The sequence below is a fragment of the Pantherophis guttatus genome, chromosome 3 (genome assembly GCF_059756535.1).
Source record: "Pantherophis guttatus breed Tessera chromosome 3, ASM5975653v1, whole genome shotgun sequence".
NCBI lineage: Eukaryota > Metazoa > Chordata > Lepidosauria > Squamata > Colubridae > Pantherophis > Pantherophis guttatus.
The window spans coordinates 208,769,643-208,788,156 of record NC_142065.1 but is presented as its reverse complement, the minus strand read 5'-3'; the positions used below and the strand labels follow the sequence as shown (position 1 = coordinate 208,788,156).

The 18,514-nt window shown below is 39.5% G+C and overlaps 1 protein-coding gene across 1 annotated transcript; it reads right to left on the bottom strand.

Annotated features, from left to right (window-relative positions):
- Positions 1–882: 882 nt before the first annotated feature.
- On the bottom strand, positions 883–10,023 carry LOC132712030 (proto-oncogene Mas-like). The gene is made up of 4 exons (XM_060692342.2): positions 9,926–10,023; positions 9,048–9,122; positions 8,135–8,195; positions 883–1,894 (listed from the first exon to the last, which is right to left on the bottom strand). The coding sequence occupies exons 2-4, from the start codon at positions 9,073–9,075 to the stop codon at positions 883–885; spliced, it is 1,101 nt and encodes a 366-aa protein (XP_060548325.2). The 5' UTR covers positions 9,076–9,122; positions 9,926–10,023.
- Between the last annotated feature and the right edge of the window lie 8,491 nt (positions 10,024–18,514).

Genomic DNA, 18,514 nt, shown 5'->3' with positions numbered 1-18,514 from the left:
TAGTTTCTTTATTGCTGTTTGCATATAGACAGGAATCTTGCCAGACTAAAGCACACTCTGCCTATCTATCAGATAAATCCTATGCAACTTTTAGAGAGAATCCCTGAACCTCTTTCTGCAATAACTCAAGGCTGATTTGCCTTTTAGCTCCTTGAGAAAGAAAGCCTTCCCTCCAATTCCATAATACAAATCAAATTAAATATTTATTTTAGTTATAGACCAGAATTAAAAGGCTAGAATGCAAACAAAAGCTGAAAAAAAAATAAAATACATAAAGTGCAAAATTATTTTGAAAAAATAATATCTATATCTTACTACCTTTCTACAGCTACATCTATGTCTATATATCTATCTCTGACTCTACCCCTACCATCTCTCTCTCTATCATCTCTATTTCTCTATCTCTATATTTATATCATCTACATCTACATCTCTATATCATTTATATCTGTCTCTATCTGTCTATTTTATCTATCTATCTACATTATCTATCATCTATCTATCTATCTATCTATCTATCTATCTATCTATCTATCTATCTATCATCTTTCTATCTATCATCAACACACATGCCCTCACAAAAAATCCTTTAAAAACCTTATATGTCAAAAACAGCCATACAAGATTAAGAATATAAACCCAGAAGAGGTTTGCGAATGAAAAGAAAAGATTACTAAAAGGAGTAATCTTTAGAGTGGCAGGAGGGAGGGCTTACTATTACAGAAGCTACATATATTTAGTCAAAAAAGAAAGCCACTAATTAATTATTTTTAATAATAAACATATTATAAAATATAATTGAATGGTATTATTTCTGAAATTTTTCAAGATCAAAAATGTTGCATTTTGTGTTAAACAGCAATATGCAATATTTATGACTCTTCATAAATGGCCTTCCTTCTTGGTTTTCTGATTTTCCAGGCTTCCCTTCTCATCCTTGAAGACTCTTTGCAGAGCAACCTTGTAAGATCCTCTGGGCTGATGCTTTCCTCTCTTCTTCCTCCCCACTAAGAAATAAAGGAGTGGGTTGATGCTGCTATTGAGAGTGGCACATCCTATTCCAATGGACATGAGGAGGAGATTATAGGTATCAAAATATTCAATGATGTAAAAGACATTCATTGGGAGAGAAAGTAGGAGGAAGAAAAGGAGAGCCAGAAAGATGGTGGTGAGAAGTTTCCTTTGATTGCGTTGCATTTTAGACCTCAATTGAATCATGAGAGTGACAGTAGACACAACCATGAGAGGCGTACAAAGTAAACCATTCACAATCAGCTGGTAAAGCAAAGGTGAACTTCCAAAGGTCCTGGTTTGCTGGAGAATGAAGTGCACCGCAGAGAGCAGGAAGGAGAGGATCCAGATGAGGCCACAAACAAGTGTGGAGAAATATGGAGGACGATGGCAGCGATGCCAGATAGGGAAGTGAACAGCCACACACCTGTCCAGGCTGATGGCCGTCAGCAGAAACTGGCTAGCAGAATAGGTGAAGAAAAAGAACTCAAAAAGTAAGAAGAAAAAGGTATCGACAATGTATGTTCTTTGACTCAGAGTAAACACTGACACAAATATAGTTGCAGTAATGAGGGATGTGAGGACCCCAAAATCAGCGATGGAGAGATTCAGGATGAAAGTGGTGAAAGGATTCCTCTTAATGGAAAAGGCCAGGAGATAAATTGTTGTTCCATTTCCCACCAGGCCTAAAAGGCAAATAAGGGCAAAGAATCCACTGAGAAGATTTCGTGTTAAATTATCGAACAGTTGATCGTAAGGAGAAGAAAAAAATTCTGGTATTTTAGAAATATTTGGAGCAATTCCAGTAGTATTGAAAAGAATGTTGATATCTTCAGGGTTACTCCCAGATGTTTCAAAAATCTCAGGAGGCCACTCATTTATCCTAATAACACAAAGAAACAAAAGGAGAATCAGTCCTTGTTAGAGAAATACATAGATACACACACCACAGAGATAAACACACAGAAACACATTTTTTAACCTTCACGTATCAACACATATCTACTATTTGACCACCTGATGGTAATTACAGCCCTAAAATTAAAGTTTCTTGCACGGAAACGGCATTGGTCGCGTTGGTTTATGATCTCTGGAGGGCTCGGGACAGGGGTTGTTCCTCTGTTCTGGTCCTGTTAGACCTCTCAGCGGCTTTTGATACCATCGACCATGGTATCATGCTGCATCGGTTGGAAGAGTTGGGGATGGGGGGCACCGTATTACGGTGGTTCTCCTCCTTTCTCTCCTACCGGTCGCAGTTCGTGTTGGCAGGGGGGCAGAAGTCAACCTCAAGGCCTCTTATATGTGGAGTGCCTCAGGGGTCGGTCCTCTCGCCCCTCCTGTTCAACATTTATGTGAAGCCGCTGGGCGAGATCATCCGTGGCTTTGGGGTGAGATACCACCAGTACGCTGATGACACCCAGCTGTACATCTCCACCCCAGGCCACCCCAACGATACCCTTGAAGTGATGTCCCAGTGCCTGGAGGCTGTGCGGATCTGGATGGGGAGGAACAGGCTCAGGCTCAACCCTTCCAAGACTGAGTGGCTGTGGCTCCCGGCATCCCGATATAGTCAGTTGACTCCATCACTGACTATTGGGGGCGAGTCGTTGGCCCCCACAGAGAGGGCTCGCAATCTGGGAGTCCTCCTGGATAGGCAGCTGTCCTTGGAGGAACATCTGACGGCTGTAACCAGGGGGACCTTTTGTTAGGTTCGCCTGATCCGCAGTTGCGGCCCTTTCTTGATCGGGATTCCCTGTGCACAGTCACTCATGCCCTCGTCACCTCTCGCCTTGACTACTGCAACGCTCTCTACATGGGGCTCCCCTTGAGGAGCACCCGGAGGCTCCAACTGGTCCAGAATGCAGCAGCGCGGGTAGTGACGGGAGCAGCCTGGCGCTCCCATGTAACACCGCTCCTGCGCGAGCTGCACTGGCTCCCAGTGGTCTTCCGGGTGCGCTTCAAGGTGTTGGTTATCACCTTTAAAGCGCTCCATGGCATAGGGCCTAGCTATCTTCGAGACCGCCTGCTGCCACCGACGATCTCCCATCGACCCGTGCGCTCCCACAGAGAGGGCCTCCTCGGGGTGCCATCAGCCAAACAGTGTAGGCTGGTGACCCCCAGGGGGAGGGCCTTCTCTGTGGGGGCACCTACCCTCTGGAATCAGCTGCCCCCAGAGATAAGAGAATCCAAGACCTCAGTGCCTTCCGCCGTGCCCTTAAAACCTTCCTTTTCCAGCAAGCCGGGCTGGCCTAATTTTTTAAGTGTTTTTAAGTGTTTTGTTTATTGTTTTTAATTAATGGGGCCAAATTTATATATGTATATTTTAACTGTATTTTAATATTTGTACTTGATGTTTTTACTTGGCTGTTCACCGCCCCGAGTCCTCAGGGAGAAGGGCGGTATACAAATTCAAAATAAAATAAAATAAAAATAAAAGATTGGAGAATTGCTACACTCAATAGTGATGGAAGCTCCAGTCCAAAATCCTTCAAAGTGTAATTCAGGACAAGTGCCACCAATTAGCCATTGTGGCTGAGGGCAGAGTAGGGTTACCTGGTATTTGCAGAGGCAAAGGACAACACAAACAATTGGAAAGGATGACAGATGCAGGGGGAAGACACACTAATTATTTTAATATTTATATTCATTAGAGAATAAAAGATCGCAAGTGTGCAAACAGGCACACAATGGGAAATGTTGCTCAATTTCAGTCGGAGTTTGTTAACTCTAATAACTATAGTTTGTATTTATTAGAGAAAAGATGCTCACTTCGATACTCAAAATACCAGACTATTTTAAACTAAACAATTTGGTTGGAGGAAATGATACATCAACGTCTTGAATTTAAACCAGAGCTGTTCCTACTGGGTATTCTACCTGAAAAAATTAGCAAGGAAAATTTTTATCTGATAATACATGTAATAACAGCTGCAAGGATTGTCTATGCACAAAATTGGAAAGCGGAGAAAATACCTTTGGAAGAAGAAGTAATTAAAAAAATCTTAGATTGTGCAGAAATGAATAGATTAACTTTGATGATTAAAGATAGAGAAGACTCAGAATATTGAATATGGAATGATTTTAATTACTGGTTGGAGAAGAGATATAAATGATTAATCATATAAGTATGTAAAAAATATGTGATGAGTTGAATATTATGTTAGTGATGAATTGATATTGCGGACTGGATAAGGATCAAGATAGAAGTAATGACAAATATACAGAAAAAGAAAGAACTTTGGAAGATAACACCGAGATGTCACAGAGAAGAGAAAACTGATGTATTCAATGTTTGTTTGTCTAAAAAACAAAAAAAAAACTTTTTTTAAAAAAAATTTAAACTACATCTGTCAGGTGGAGGAAATGAGGACAAGAAATAGTACATGTCCACCTTATGGCAAATGTCTAGTAACTGTAGGCTAGAGAAAGTTATAATCAAATGTTCTGGAGATCCTGAGGTTGCTGATCTTTTTCCCAAGCAAAGAGGAAAGATTGTAGGCTTATAAGTGGACCCCCTATGTGACAGTTGTCATATAATCAAGAAAGTCCCACAGATTTCGGCTTCCTGTCTGGCTTCCGGCGCCGCCAGACGGTCCTCCGTGACCGCCGCCCCGTTGCCTGTAAAAGAGCCGCCTTTACACCTGAAAGGCGGCTCGAAAAACTCCATTTCCCGACCGAAATGTGAGTCTGAGCGGGCGGGGGTAGGTAGAGCCCTCTGCGAAGTCCCCAGAGTCTTTTTTAACTCTTGGGGACGAGCAGGTTGGAGCTCCCTATTTCCCCTCGCCGTCGCTCCGGGCATCGGGTGCACTCTGCCTTTTTGCAGAGCCAGGCGCTGGAACCGGATCAATTAACGAAACTAACAGATGGATTTATCAAAAAAGAGACTTGGACTTGGGACCCTAAATCGCAAGTATCCTTAATGAATTTATAAGCATTTCAAAGTGAAAGGGAGAAAAAAAAAAACTTTAAAATGGCGACCGCTGAGGCTTGGGACGTAGAAGAAAGCTGAAAGTGAGAGTCCTTCCATAACAGATACAAAGTAGCGGAATATATAGTGCTGGCTACAATTTGGAAGAAAATTAGTTATTTTAAGTTCCTCTCTCCTTGGAGATTTGTACTTGATCTTGTTTGGGGGGTGGGGGGAAGAAGAGTTTGCTGGAAGGATGGCGTTACTAATAAAGCCTGATAGACAAGAAGAGGGGGGGCGCTCCCCCACCCACAACTCTTTGAAGAAGCTCTGAGCCTACAGACTCTGCAGAATGGTTTTAATTTAAAAGAATTTATTCAGGAGGAAATGGCAAAATATTATGAGACTGTGAACCAGAAATTTGAAAAATTAAGGCAGGAAATTAAAGATTGATACAACTAAAGTATGATAATTTGCAACAAAAGATTGTAACAGTGACTAATGGTTTTTCAGAAGTTGTTATAAAGTTGGATACAAATATTAAATTGCTAGAGTCTAAAATGGAGAAAATTGATAATTTGGACAATAAAATATTAAGAATTGAAAAGGATTTAATAAATATTCGAGACAATGGTTTAGAAGTAAAGTCTAAAGAGGAAGCTGGTCACCAGACTTATAATGCAGAAGATATAAAGCAAGGAATTGAAAGAGAAGTTGTAATGATGCAATACAGGATTACAGAATTTGCGATCAGAATCAGAGGCTTACAGGAAGATAACAGTGATGATTTAAGAAAAACATCTGCTCAAGTTCTGGCTGGGGTCTTAAAGGTTCGTCCTGAGGAGGTATTCAGTAAAATTGATAAGGCTTATAGAGTTAATTCCTGGATTGCAAAGCAAAGGCAATTGCCTAGAGATGTGGTGATTTACTTTACAGATAAAGATATAAGAAATGATATTGTGCAAAAATCCTTTAATTCTACTCTACAACTGTATGGGAGAAAAATTTGGATATATAAAGAATTGCCGCCTAAGATCTTAAGAGATAGAAAGAAATTTGGCCTTTTGGTGACTGAGTTAAGAAGACAAAATATTTTATTCAGGTGGGATGTCCCAGTGGGTATAATATTGAGATATCAAGGAGTAAGATATCAGTTAAATACTGTTGAAAAAGCGGAAGAATTTTACTATAAGGTACTTAAAAAACAAAATCAACAAGAGACAGAAATTCAAGAAAAGCAGAAGGAGATGGAAATAATGAAGAAACAACAAGTTAAAGAGGCCTCCACAGATGAGCCGCTTTTGGATTCTTCCTCAGAGGTTTCAGCTGGATTATTTAATATAAGAGAGGCGGTTCTGGATTCTAATGCAATGATTTATCAAGCCACAAACCAGCATGGAAGTCAATTAGATGATATACAATTTACAGAACCAGAAAGATTTCAGCCACAAAAGCAAACCCAACAGGATCAAGTTATAGATCAGCACGAAAACCAAATAGTCGATACACAATCTACAGAAAGGAATTTAGGATGGAGATCCAACCCACAAAAAGTCAAGAAAAGAAGAAGTAGGTTTCACAAAAACAAAAACTTTTAAACTAAACAACAGTGTAATGCCAGTTACCTATGAGAGGACTGAATATACGAAAAGATAATGGGCAAAGTATTGGTTTATTTTATCCTGAGGATAAAGCAGATCTCTGCAGTGCTGAATTTTTTGGGATGTGAAAAAGGCCTTAAATTGAATGGTTGGAAATATCTTGTTTGTTTTTTTGGATTTCTTGATAAATATATTACGTGTACGCTGAGTTATATGGCAAGAGATCTACTGGATTGGGGCACGCAGAAGTTCTGGTTATTACCCTATTATGGTGGTTGGAATTAAAAATCTGGATAAAAGACACCTCTATAGACATTATATGGAATATAAATATAAAGTCACTAGGGTGGTTGTCGGTTTTTTTTTTTTTTTTTTCCCCAACATGAAGATATTTGTTACTGATGGGGGCAGATGGTGATTGAAGATACTGAAAATACTGTTGGAATTAGGATGCGATGTTACCCTAACGTGGGCAATGGAGTTTATCATCCAGTTGAAAGACATGACAGAAGATATTATGTGGATTACAAGTCTAAAGTTTTTTGTTTTGTTTTTTAGGATTTTATTTACACAAGGGAATATTTTTCTAGTAGAGTGGGTAGAATAAAGATATTAAGAATAATTATGGTAATTTTGTAGGAAAGTGGGTGGAGATAGGTTAGGTTATTGATTGTTTAGTTTAAAGAAAAGGGATATTATGTTTAGATGTGAATATATGTAAAAGATTTGAGTTAAGAGACATAATGATGGGGGTGAAGGAAAGGGGTAGTTGAATAAATGTTAAATTAGGATTTATTGAATAGTTTTAGAGCGGAAGTATGTTTTGAAAAGGGTAGATTATGAGCAGAAATTGTTAAATTGGGAGATATAATAATATTATTATGTTAAATTAGGAGTTATTAGATAATGTCATAACAGAATGTCACTTTGAAATGTATATTATAGTATAGTATAAGGGGGATGTGATAATTTTATTAGAAAGAAAGGGTCAGCATATGGAGATGGAGTAAGTGGATAGCAAAGTATGATATAATATGTTATGTATTTGGGTTTTATTATGAAGAAGTCAAAGGGGAAGGGGGGGTGAGGGGGGTTAGGGAGGAGGGGGGGAAAAGGGGGAAAAATTTGTATTTGAAAAACTTTTTCAATAAAAAAAAAAGAAAAGAAAGTCCCACAGATTTCAACAAAGACTGACAAAGCTGGAATATTCTGTTGATTGTGTGGAGAGATTATAAGGAGAGGGGAGCACCCTCCACCATGGAAGATTCCCTTCAAAAAAGGGGGATCTTGTTCCACCAGCCACCAATGGGCAGAGCAGCAAAGCAATATCCCTTTTGGAATGAATGAATGAATGAATGAATGAATGAATGAATGAATGAATGAATAAATAAATAAATAAATAAATAAATAAATAAATAAATAAATAAATAAATAAATATTTATTTATTTATTTATTTATTTATTTTATTAGTTCTATTTATATTCCGCCCTCCTCCGAAGACTCAGGGCAGCTTACAATGCACTTATAGCAATAGCCTTCGTTCTTTTGTATGAAGCAACTGGATGGCTAACTCCATTCCTGAAAAGAAAATATTTTGTATCATGATATACTTACTCGTGATACCTGTGCCAAACAGCAGGGTAGTTCTGTTTTTGCATTAGGCTTGATCCGCTACCTACGGAAGCGATTATAGTAAGTCATTATTTTGATCAATAACAGCAGGCAGCAAAAATGCTAATGTGCTTTAGAAACTTCATCCACACAGATTCGTTTCTTCCTGAATGGGAGTCTGTGAATGTATAAATAAAATAATCTCCAGTAGGTTTTTTTTCTCCTCTCATTGCCCAGATGATCATTAGCCAATATTCAGTTCTTGTGATCCTCTAAGCTGCCCCAGAATTATTTCACCTGATAATTAATTCAAAATATTTTTTTTAAGAGTGTTCATTTTGAAAAGGAAACTATTTTCCCCACCCTTGTTTTTCCTTCATTTTCAGAAATGCTTCTGGTCCTCTAATAATTTTTTTTTTCTAAATAAAGAAGAACACAAACATTGATTTCATCCCTTGTGTCCTTCCGAAGGACAATTCTGAGAGGATGTGGCCTGCAGGAAGTGACAGCTGTCAGTGTGTTGATATTCTTAAATTCTCCATAAGACTTATTTTATGAAAAATACCATCCTAAATCATTTTGTGAATGCACTCACTGAATGTTTTACAAATTAATAGATTAACATGGTTGGAAGGGATATTGTAGATCATCTAGTCCAACCGCCCCCCCACACAAGCAAGAGACCCTACACCATTTCTGACAAACGGCAATCCACTCATTTCCTGGAAGCTTCCAGTAATAAAATGCCACTGCAATCCTCAATCTCAGGAGAGAATGGACAACTGGAACTCATGATTCGGTGATAAGAGTTTCAATTTTGGAATAAGCATGAAGAACCCTTGAGGTTTTCATTAAGAGTAGTACCCACAAAGAAAAGGAAATTTTATATATAATATAATTTTCATACTGTTCATACCTTCTGAGTAAATAAATTGCTCCTCCATTATGCAAAAGAGTTCAAATCTGTGGATGAGGTGGACCACCTGGGACACTGTAGTTTAAGGAGAAATACAATTAATAACAGGAAACAAACCTCTGACTGACAAAATGGCTGAAACAAACTGTGTTCTTGGGGAATCCAAAGTCATTGTTGGTTTGGCATTCGCACAAAATAGGTGTAGCTTCTCCTACCTTTCAATCAAGCTAAAATTTAGTTGCAGTTCAATACTAAAGGAATCAAAAGACCAGGAGTACAATTCCATAATCATAAAAAGGGAATTTTTTAAAAATAAGAAAATATGATCAGAAAGATAGCAGTGAACAATTAACAGCACGAGATTAGGAAAAAATAGCAATAGCAGAGACAATTAGACTTATATACTGCCTCATAGTGCTTTACAACCTTCTTCTAGGCGGTTTACAGATTCAGCATATTCTCCCCAACAATCTGGGTCCTCATTTTACCAACCTTGGAAGGATGAAAGCTGAGACAACCTTGAGCCGGTCAGGATCAAACTGCTGGCAGTGGTAGAGTTAGCCTCTAATAATGCATTCTATTCCCTGCACCACCAGGGCTCTTCAATAAATATTAAGATTTACCAAAGCCAGGGATGAGAAGACTGGTATCATACCATTGTGAAAAAAAATTGATGCTAAATTGCGTTCTATTATGGGCCAGAGGACCCTGATGGATTAGCTGATCCCACACTAATTTAGTATCTGCAAAATGGTCCTTTTTGAGACCAGGGTAAGACTAGGAGCCCATACTGATGAGTCCTATCCTGGTCTCAAAAAGAACCATCTTGCAGATAATTAATGACTTCAACAGAAACTCTGCTTTTACTGCAGACATACCTTGGGATGATAGGAAGAATTTCCAGATGGAACCAGCTGGTCTCGTTTGGACTCTAAGGATGAGATCTTTTCCCGATTAATCTGATGAATCCTGTTAGCTGGCACTTGATGCAGTTACAGTCAGAAAGAGGACTTAAACTGGACCAAACTGCCAACTTTCCCAGAATAAAAAGAACGGGCGTGACATTATTGTCTCAATTTTGCAACTTCAACTGTTATTGCCCACAATATGCAAAAGACATAGTTAAAAATATGACGTCTTAAAGAAGAAGTAACCAAAAGTTGCTAGACTGAGATTCAGCCTAACATGAACCTTAGCCCACTTAGTAAAGCACAATGAAGCGGTATATAAGAAATGGTGTATTTGATGAAGCAGTTTTCCACGACAAGTACATCAATAAATCATTTCGGCATGTTTGAAATGCAAAACCAGCTCTGGCTAGTTCCGACGCTTTCAGTATAATTAAAGAATAAGAACCTCCTTCCCTCCTTGTCACAGATCACATTGTCCAATTAGGTGTTCTGGCATTTCCTTGCTAGCCTCTTCCCGCATACCCTCAGCACCTGTTGGGAAGACCTTGGTTCCCACAGGACAATAGGTTGTTGTGTTGTCCCCATTTCGGGTCTGAGCCTGGTACCGAAGCCAATGATGGACGCCAGACACGAGGTGCAGTTTTTCTGATTGCTTTTTATTGGAGTACTCCAAGGAAAAGAGCTCCTGGCCAAAATGCCAAGAGCCAAGAAAAAAATAATTAAGAAATCTTTATACATTTTCACTAAAGAAGAAGGTGGGAGAAGGCGGGATAATAAGAAATATCATCTAATAAATATTTTAGTAATAATTCTACAATTTGTTCTATTGGTCGCTAGCTGTCCCTATTCCTAAATCTTGGCTAATGAATGCCCCAGGAGTTATCTAATACTGGCTGCAGGCCATCTATTCCTAATTGTTAGCTGAGATCTGCAAGTTATCTAACTCTTGTTACTTTTATCAGCTTTCTAACTACCCAGAATTGTTACAAGATTTACACATGCATATCTCCTGTAGATAAGTATTCTTTGTTGTTGCCAGACACACTCCCCAATTACAGGCTTCATGATTTACTTTCAAATCTGTGTCATGACCTGGCTTTATTTTAGCATACAACCCAACAGTTGATGTCTGGTCTGACATTCCAGAGCTCCCTCTCCCCCCCTCCTCCCCAAAGTGTGTCAAGCTGAGGAATGGAGAAAATGGCTGCGACAGGCCCAATCCCTTTCGAAATTCACACTCTGCTCTAATCCCTGAGGTCCAGGATTTGAATGACTGTCTTCTGATTGAAGCTGGTCTGATAGTGCCTATTTTTGGCACTAAACTTCTGGTGATTCCTGCTTTGGTGCCTCTTGAGGTTGGAATTTTGCTGGTTCATCTGGCACTGTTTCTCCTCAGAGTCAGAATCTGGTCTAAAGCAGTGATTGCTAAAGCTCCTACACCAGAATCTCTCCACCTAAAGTTGAGCCAGATAAGCATCAATGGAATTCAAGATGGGTTGGATTTGGGCCATTTTGTAAAGTAATTTACTGAACTATTGAATAAAGAAAGTGCAGAAGAAGAAAGGAATGTTAGTCAATAAAGTCTCAAGGAAGGAAATCCTGTGTGGGTAGTTTTACTTTCAAGAGGAACACACAAAACAGAAGTCAAAATCTAGTCTGAAATCCAGACAGCCACAAAGATTTGTCAGCCAGTCCAAAGGTCAGGATTTCCAGGGGTGGGGGTTTTACACAAAAAATACACTAGAGCAACACACCAGGACAGAAGATGAGATAATTGTTTCCAACACAGAAACTGGACTGGTCAGCACTCTCACTGAAACTCAAACTGCAGCCAGCTCTTTTCGATTAAGGGTTTGTTTGTTTGTTTTATTAGATTTATATATCGCCCTACTCCTGAAGAACTCAGGGCAGTGAACAGGCACAAAATAAAATACATAGATATAAAAGTTAAAAAAACATAATTAAAACCAGATTAAATTATTTAGCCTGAGACAATTAAAAATCCCAATAATTTAAAATAGATTAAAATTTTGATTTAAAAGAATTTTAAAACAGGGGAGAAAATTAGGCCAGGCCGGCTTCCTGGAATAGGAGAGTCTTAAAAGAGAACGGCAGAAAGTGTGCAGATCCAGGATCTTCCGTATCTCTGGGGGGAGCTCATTCCAGATAGTGGGTGCCCCCAGAGAGAAGGCCCTCCCCCTGGAGGCCGCCAGTCGACATTGTTTAGCTGACAGCACCCGAAGGAGCCCCTCTCTATGAGACCGTACCGGCCAGTGGGAGGCTGCTTGTGGTAGTAGGCGGTCCCGTAAATAACCAGGTCCTAAGCTGTGGAGCGCTCTAAAGGTGGTGATCAAAACCTTGAAGTGCACCTGGAAGACCACCGGGAGCCAGTGCAGCTCGCGCAGGAGAGGTGTCACACAGGAGCGCCATGTTGCTCCCATAACCACACGCGCGGCCGCACTCTGTACCAGTTGGAGCCTCCGGGTGCTCCTCAAGGGGAGCCCCATGTAGAGAGCGGTTGCCAAACAACCAAGGGTTGCTTGGCAAGGAGTCTTATTAAGCTCTGCTCTCTGCTGTAATCCCTAAGGCCCAGGGTTTGAATGACATATTTCACTGTCTTCTGATTGAAGCTGTCCTGATCGTGCCTATTTCTGTCACTAAACTCCTGGTGATTCCTGCTTTGATGCCTCTTGGGGTTCGAATTCTGCTGCTTCATCTGGTGCTGTTTCCTCAGAGTCAGAATCAGAAAATAAAGAAGATAAAAGACAATGTGATTAAATATGAAGAAGTAACTGAACATGTGGATAGTAATAATAAAAAGGTTTTTAGAGATTACATTGGGATTAACAATGAAAAAAATAAAGAGGATGGAAAGAGACAAATAAGGAAGGGAGGATGGAACAGAAGGAATATAAATAACTTAAATGATTACACTGGGATTTACAGTGAAAAGAAAAAAGAGAGAAAAAGGGTGGAAAATAACAGGAAATATAGGGCAAAATGGAAGAGTTCAGGACTTTGAAATACAAAATGATAATACTGGGATAAATAGTGGGATAAACAGTGGTGAAACAAAAAAAAGAGAAAAGAGAGGGGAACAACGGGAAATATAGGGCAAAACAGGAGAGATCAGGATTTTAAGGCACAAAAGGAAAAAAGGGGAAAGAATGAAAATGAAAAGGGAAAAAAAGGAAAGAAATGAAAGAGGAATATGATGTATATGACTAGAATTGAAATATGAATTGAAGTAAGAGATAATGTTAAATCATATGATGGTGAAAATGAATTGAAAAATAATTGGAATAATAATTGAAATGTTTTAATGGTTTACAGTGGTGTGTGTACAAACGATTAAGTGATGATTTGGAATAATACAGGGGGAAAGCTATATGATTAGAGGATAACAGAATATTTTTAAATTCAACTAAGGTTTTCTTTTTCTTCTGGTTCATATATAAATGAAAAAGATATCTATATAATCAATTGATTTATATTAAAATGTTGGATTGTATTAGTTAAGGAAATGTATGTTATAAAAGAAGTGGGTTTATTATTAATTTAAGAATTAAATAACTGTAAAACCACATAATTAATTAATTTGATGATGGATATAAAAATTAGGCGATAATGGGAAGGGGTTTAATATAGAATAGAAGGGAAAAGGCCCCCATATGGATACCGCCTTCCTGTTTCCAATATTTATAAGGAAACATTGAGATTTCTTTGCCCTTCACCTCTTAAGTTCCATTTCTCTCAGGCTTGGTTGGGTTCATTACTCAGAACCTTGACACAGAGAGCAAAGCAATGAAGCTCAATACGGCTCCTTGCCAAACAGGGAGCCACTCCCTTAACTGAAAAGAGCTGGCTGCAGTCTGATAGAAGTAAGAGTGCTGACCAGTCCAGTTTCTGTATTGGCAACCATTAGGTATCTCATCTCCTGTCCTGATGTGTTGTTCTAGTGCATTGAAGGTGAACCTTTTATGCACCAAATGCCCACACTGAAAGATGTGCACACATGCGAACATGTGCATTGCAAATATGAACACGTGCATGTGAGGACATGCACGCATGCACAGCAGAGACCTGAAGACCAAGCTTGCCGGTGGTAGGCAGGGCATCCCAACACCAGCAGCATGGCAAGAGGTAAGATCTTTTTCTTTCATGAGCTTCTGTCATTTGCAGGGATCTGACCTGGGATGACGGCGCACGTGTCACCTCTGGCACGCATGCCAGAAGTGGGTTTCAGCAGGTTCTGACAGTTCTGGAGAACCGGTAGCGGAAATTTTGAGAAGTTCGGAGAACCGGTAGTAAAAATTCTGACAGGCCCCGCCCCCATCTATTCTCTGCCTCCCAAGTCCCAGCTGATCAGGAGGAAATGGAGATTTTGCAGTAACCTTCCCCTGGAGTGGGGTGGGAATGGACATTTTATAGTATCCTTCCCCTGCCACGCCCACCAAGCCACACCCATGGAACCGGTAGTAAAAATTTTTGAAACCCACCACTGATGTATGCCAAAGGTTCGCCATCTTGGTTCTAGTGTATTTTTGGTGTAAACACCCCCCCCCGAAATTCTGACCTTTGGACTGGATGACAAATCTTGCTTGGCTCTCTGGATTTCAGCCTAGATTTTGACCTTCTGTTTTGTGTGTTCCTCTTGAAAGTGAAACTACCCACACAAGATTTCCTTCCTAGAGACTTTTTTGATTAACTGTTCTGTCCCCCCACCTCACATAGGCAGACACACGAGCAAAAGACGTCTACAGTAATTTATTTTTACAAGCCGACCTGAATCCCTTTGGCAGATAAAAATTCTGGCAGCTACTTTCCGAATGCCTGCCAAGTTTCTTATCACCTCTAGAAACAGGAGTCAGCATATCTGTAGTCCGTTGCTGGGGCAACCAAGAGTTCAAAGAGTAGTCAGAAGGCATTCACAAAATCCAAGCCTTAATTCTGAAAAATATCCCATCCGAAGCTCACAATATGCAGTTTTTGTCCGTCACGGAGCCTGCAAAGCAACCCCACCCACTTTTATCCCCTGTGGGGCATGGCTCAGTGACTCAGCAATCTCTGGCCCTTCCCCACCTCTTCCTTTGCTGCGCACGCCTCTCCCTCCGACGCTGCCTGGGATCAATCCAAGATTGATCTTCATCACTCCCTGTTAGTGGGTGCCCCGACATGCCTTCCTCCTGGCCTTCAGCTGGAACTTGAGGCGTTGCCAGAAAGGAGGGTCCTGGAGAGGGAGGCCTTGTCAGTTCCTCCCCATCATTTTCAGAGTCATCTTCCTCCGTGAGGACAGGCTCGGGAGCTGGAGTCACAACATTAACATTCCTTTCTTCTTCTGCAGTTTCTTTATTCAATAGTTCAGTAAATTACTTGTAGCTAATAACAGCAAGTATATCCGTTTGAAACCTGAAGAACGACCATTCGTATCGTAATGAAAACTGTGACTTTCAATGGAGATTCACAAAATCTAAATTAAGAACAATGTATGTCTATAGGGAAGAAAATATATTTATATAGTTCTGGGCTGAAATGTGGAGTTATTGGTAGTCTCTGGGGATGGTTGCTGGCTTGCAGAAATTTTCCCTGTTGTGGATTTAATAAGACCAACACAACTTTTCAGGGTTAGCCAGAGACATTGTATATTGTGCAATAGGTTCAAAGCTCTGTACATGAAGCGTTGAACAAACAGAGAATCCTGATATAGCGGTTTTATACATTTCTAAGACAAAGGATTCAGTGAGATCATACATTTTCCATATATGGTTAATCATGAGATCATACATCCGATTTTCCTTATATGGTTACATACACTGGATAATAAGTTCATCTAATTACTTAAAGCATTAATCTTAGTTTACAAAATTATCTTAGCCGCACAACTTTTCTTAAGTGCTCGGAGTTGCTAATGGGAGAGTTACTACTGTCCTTGGGTAAATTTATTGGATTAAGTAACTCTTTGTAACATATATAGGTCTTTGTGTCATTCACAGTGAGGTCACTCAGATGTTTTTCCATATGGCAGTCCTTTCCGTGACATCTAGGTCTCAGAAGATATATTACCACTTAATGGGGTTTAACTGTTTGTTAATGTAATTTCCAACAAGCACTTTCCTCTCTTATAATAATGTAAATAGAGAGGGTCTCTCAGAGTTCATGTATCCAAGCACGTCTTCCCCTTATAATAATGTGAATAGAGAGGGTCCCCCAGAGCCCATATATCTGACTCTGTATGATTCCTTTCTTTTATTCACATTATTTCTTTTATCTACATTATTCTTTATTTGCTATATTTACCTCATCCCTATATCCCATCAGGTAAAATCAAACAATAAAATGTTTGCAAGCCCACAACCAAGTTCAGGCAGCACCAGAGAAGGACTCCACAGTGTAGGTATCACTGTGGGATATTGAATTGGAGTGAAAGGTTTTGAGTGTGGAAAAATGTTGCCTAGATGTAGCCTTGGTAGTACTAGGGTTTAAGGCACCCTGTTATTAAGCTGCTTAAGACCAGCTGCCTGCAATTACTGCAGGGTTCGAATCTCGCCAAGGCTCAAGGTTGACTCAGCCTTCCATCCTTTCTAAGGTAGGTGAAATGAGGACCCAGTTTGTGGGGGCAATAAGCTGACTTTGTATAAATATACAAAAGGATGAAGGCTATTGCTGAGCACATTGTAAGCCGCCCTGAGTCTTCGGAGAAGGGTGGCATATAAATCAAATTAAAAAAAAAAAAAAAAAAAAAAAAGATGGTGATGTCCATTTTAGAATGCACTTTGCTAATAATGCTGATTGAAGCCAAGAGAGAAGTTAGAATCTTATCCCATCAATCACAAGTGGAGCCATGGAACTTTTCTAAATCAAACATGATCCATTAGGTCTTAATAATTTGGTGCAAACTAGTCAAAACAGATCCATTGCAATTCTCCAAAATGTGCATTTTGTGTATCCCAATTTTTTCCCCAAACAAAACCTTTCTTTTTCATATCAAAATGTTCTTTAATCTTGTTTAAAGACAGTTAAAAATAATACAAACTAAGAAAGGAGAAAAAAGTATGTTTTATGCTCATCAATAGTGATTGGTTCACAATGAAATATAAATAATACAAGATATTGTATTATTGTGCGCTTCAAGGTTTTGGTTACCACCTTTAGAGCACTCCATAGCTTAAGACCTGGATACTTACAGGACCGCCTGCTGCCACCAATAGCCTCTCACCGGCCAGTACGCTCTCACAGAGAGGGGCTCCTCAGGGTGCCATCGGCCAAACAGTGTCGGCTGGCGGCCCCCAGGGGGAGAGCCCTCTCTGTGGGGGCACCTGTTATCTGGAATGAGTTCCCCCCAGAGATACGGAGGATCCCGGATTTACGCACCTTCCGCCGCGCCCTCAAGACCTTTTTATTCCAATAGGTTGGCCTGGCCTAACTTTCCTTTTTAAATGGTATATGAGTAATTTTGAACCTGTTTTTAAATATGGGGATGTTTTAATTCGTCTCGGGCCAAATTGTTTAATAGGTTTTTATACTGTTTTAAATTTTATATTCCGTGTGTTTTATCTTTTTGGCTGTTCACTGCCCTGAGTCCTTCGGGAGTAGGGAGGTATATAAATCTAATAATAATAATATTACAGGCAGGCTTGACTTAAGGACCACATTTGACCCTAGAACTGCAGTTATTAATTATTGTTAAAATTAAAGGAGGCACCTTGTGATTCCTTGTTCAACAACAAGAATCCTAGTACTTCCAGTTGTAGTTGTTAAATCTTTCCCCCCACCCATCTCATTTCCATCTATGTTCTTGCACAGTGACAGTGATGGTGGCAGTTCCAGATGCTGATCTTCAGCACCAAGAGCTGTTTCCAAGCTGGCAATTCTTTCGCTTTGCCCACAGACTTCCCAAAAGAAAATAATTCATGATGCAGCTGCTGGGCATAACTGGCAAGTGAAGGAAATCAAGAACAATACAACAATTTGTTTAGAAGAGCTTCTTTATTGCTGCTTGCGTAGAGACAGGAATCTTGCCAGACTAAAGTAAACTCTGCATCTCTATCAGATAAATCCTATGCAGCTTTTAGAGAGAATCCCTTCTCAGCCTCTTTCTGGACACCAACGCCTTGAGGCTGATTTGCCTTTTAGCTCCTTGAGAAAGAGACCTTCCCTCCTGAAAACAGGTGTCCAATTCCATAACACAAATCAGTGTAAATATTAATTTTGGTCATAGACCAAAATAAAAAGGCTCGAATGCAAACAAAACAATGAACAATGATAAAATACATAAAGTGCAAAAATAGTTTGAAAAGCTAATATCTATATCTAACTACAGTATATACAGCTACATCTATATGTCTGTATCTCTACCTCTACCTCTATCATCTCTATCTCTATCATTATCTTGATCTCTATCATCTATAACTATGTATCTCTATACCATCTATAATTGTATATCTATTTATCATCTGTCTATCATCATTATCTATCTATCTATCTATCTATCTATCTATCTATCTATCTATCTATCTATCTATCTATCTATCTATCTATCTATCTATCTATCTATCT

What these genes read in the sequence shown, in the direction of transcription:
- LOC132712030 (XM_060692342.2), bottom strand. Translation starts at nt 9,075, where the DNA reads ATGGAGGAGCAATTTATTTACTCAGAAG. An exon ending in GCAATTTATTTACTCAGAAG is followed by an intron (nt 8,196 to 9,047) that starts GTATGAACAGTA and finishes TCGCTTCCGTAG; the next exon opens with GTAGCGGATCAAGCCTAATG. An exon ending in GTTTGGCACAGGTATCACGA is followed by an intron (nt 1,895 to 8,134) that starts GTAAGTATATCA and finishes TTGTGTTATTAG; the next exon opens with GATAAATGAGTGGCCTCCTG.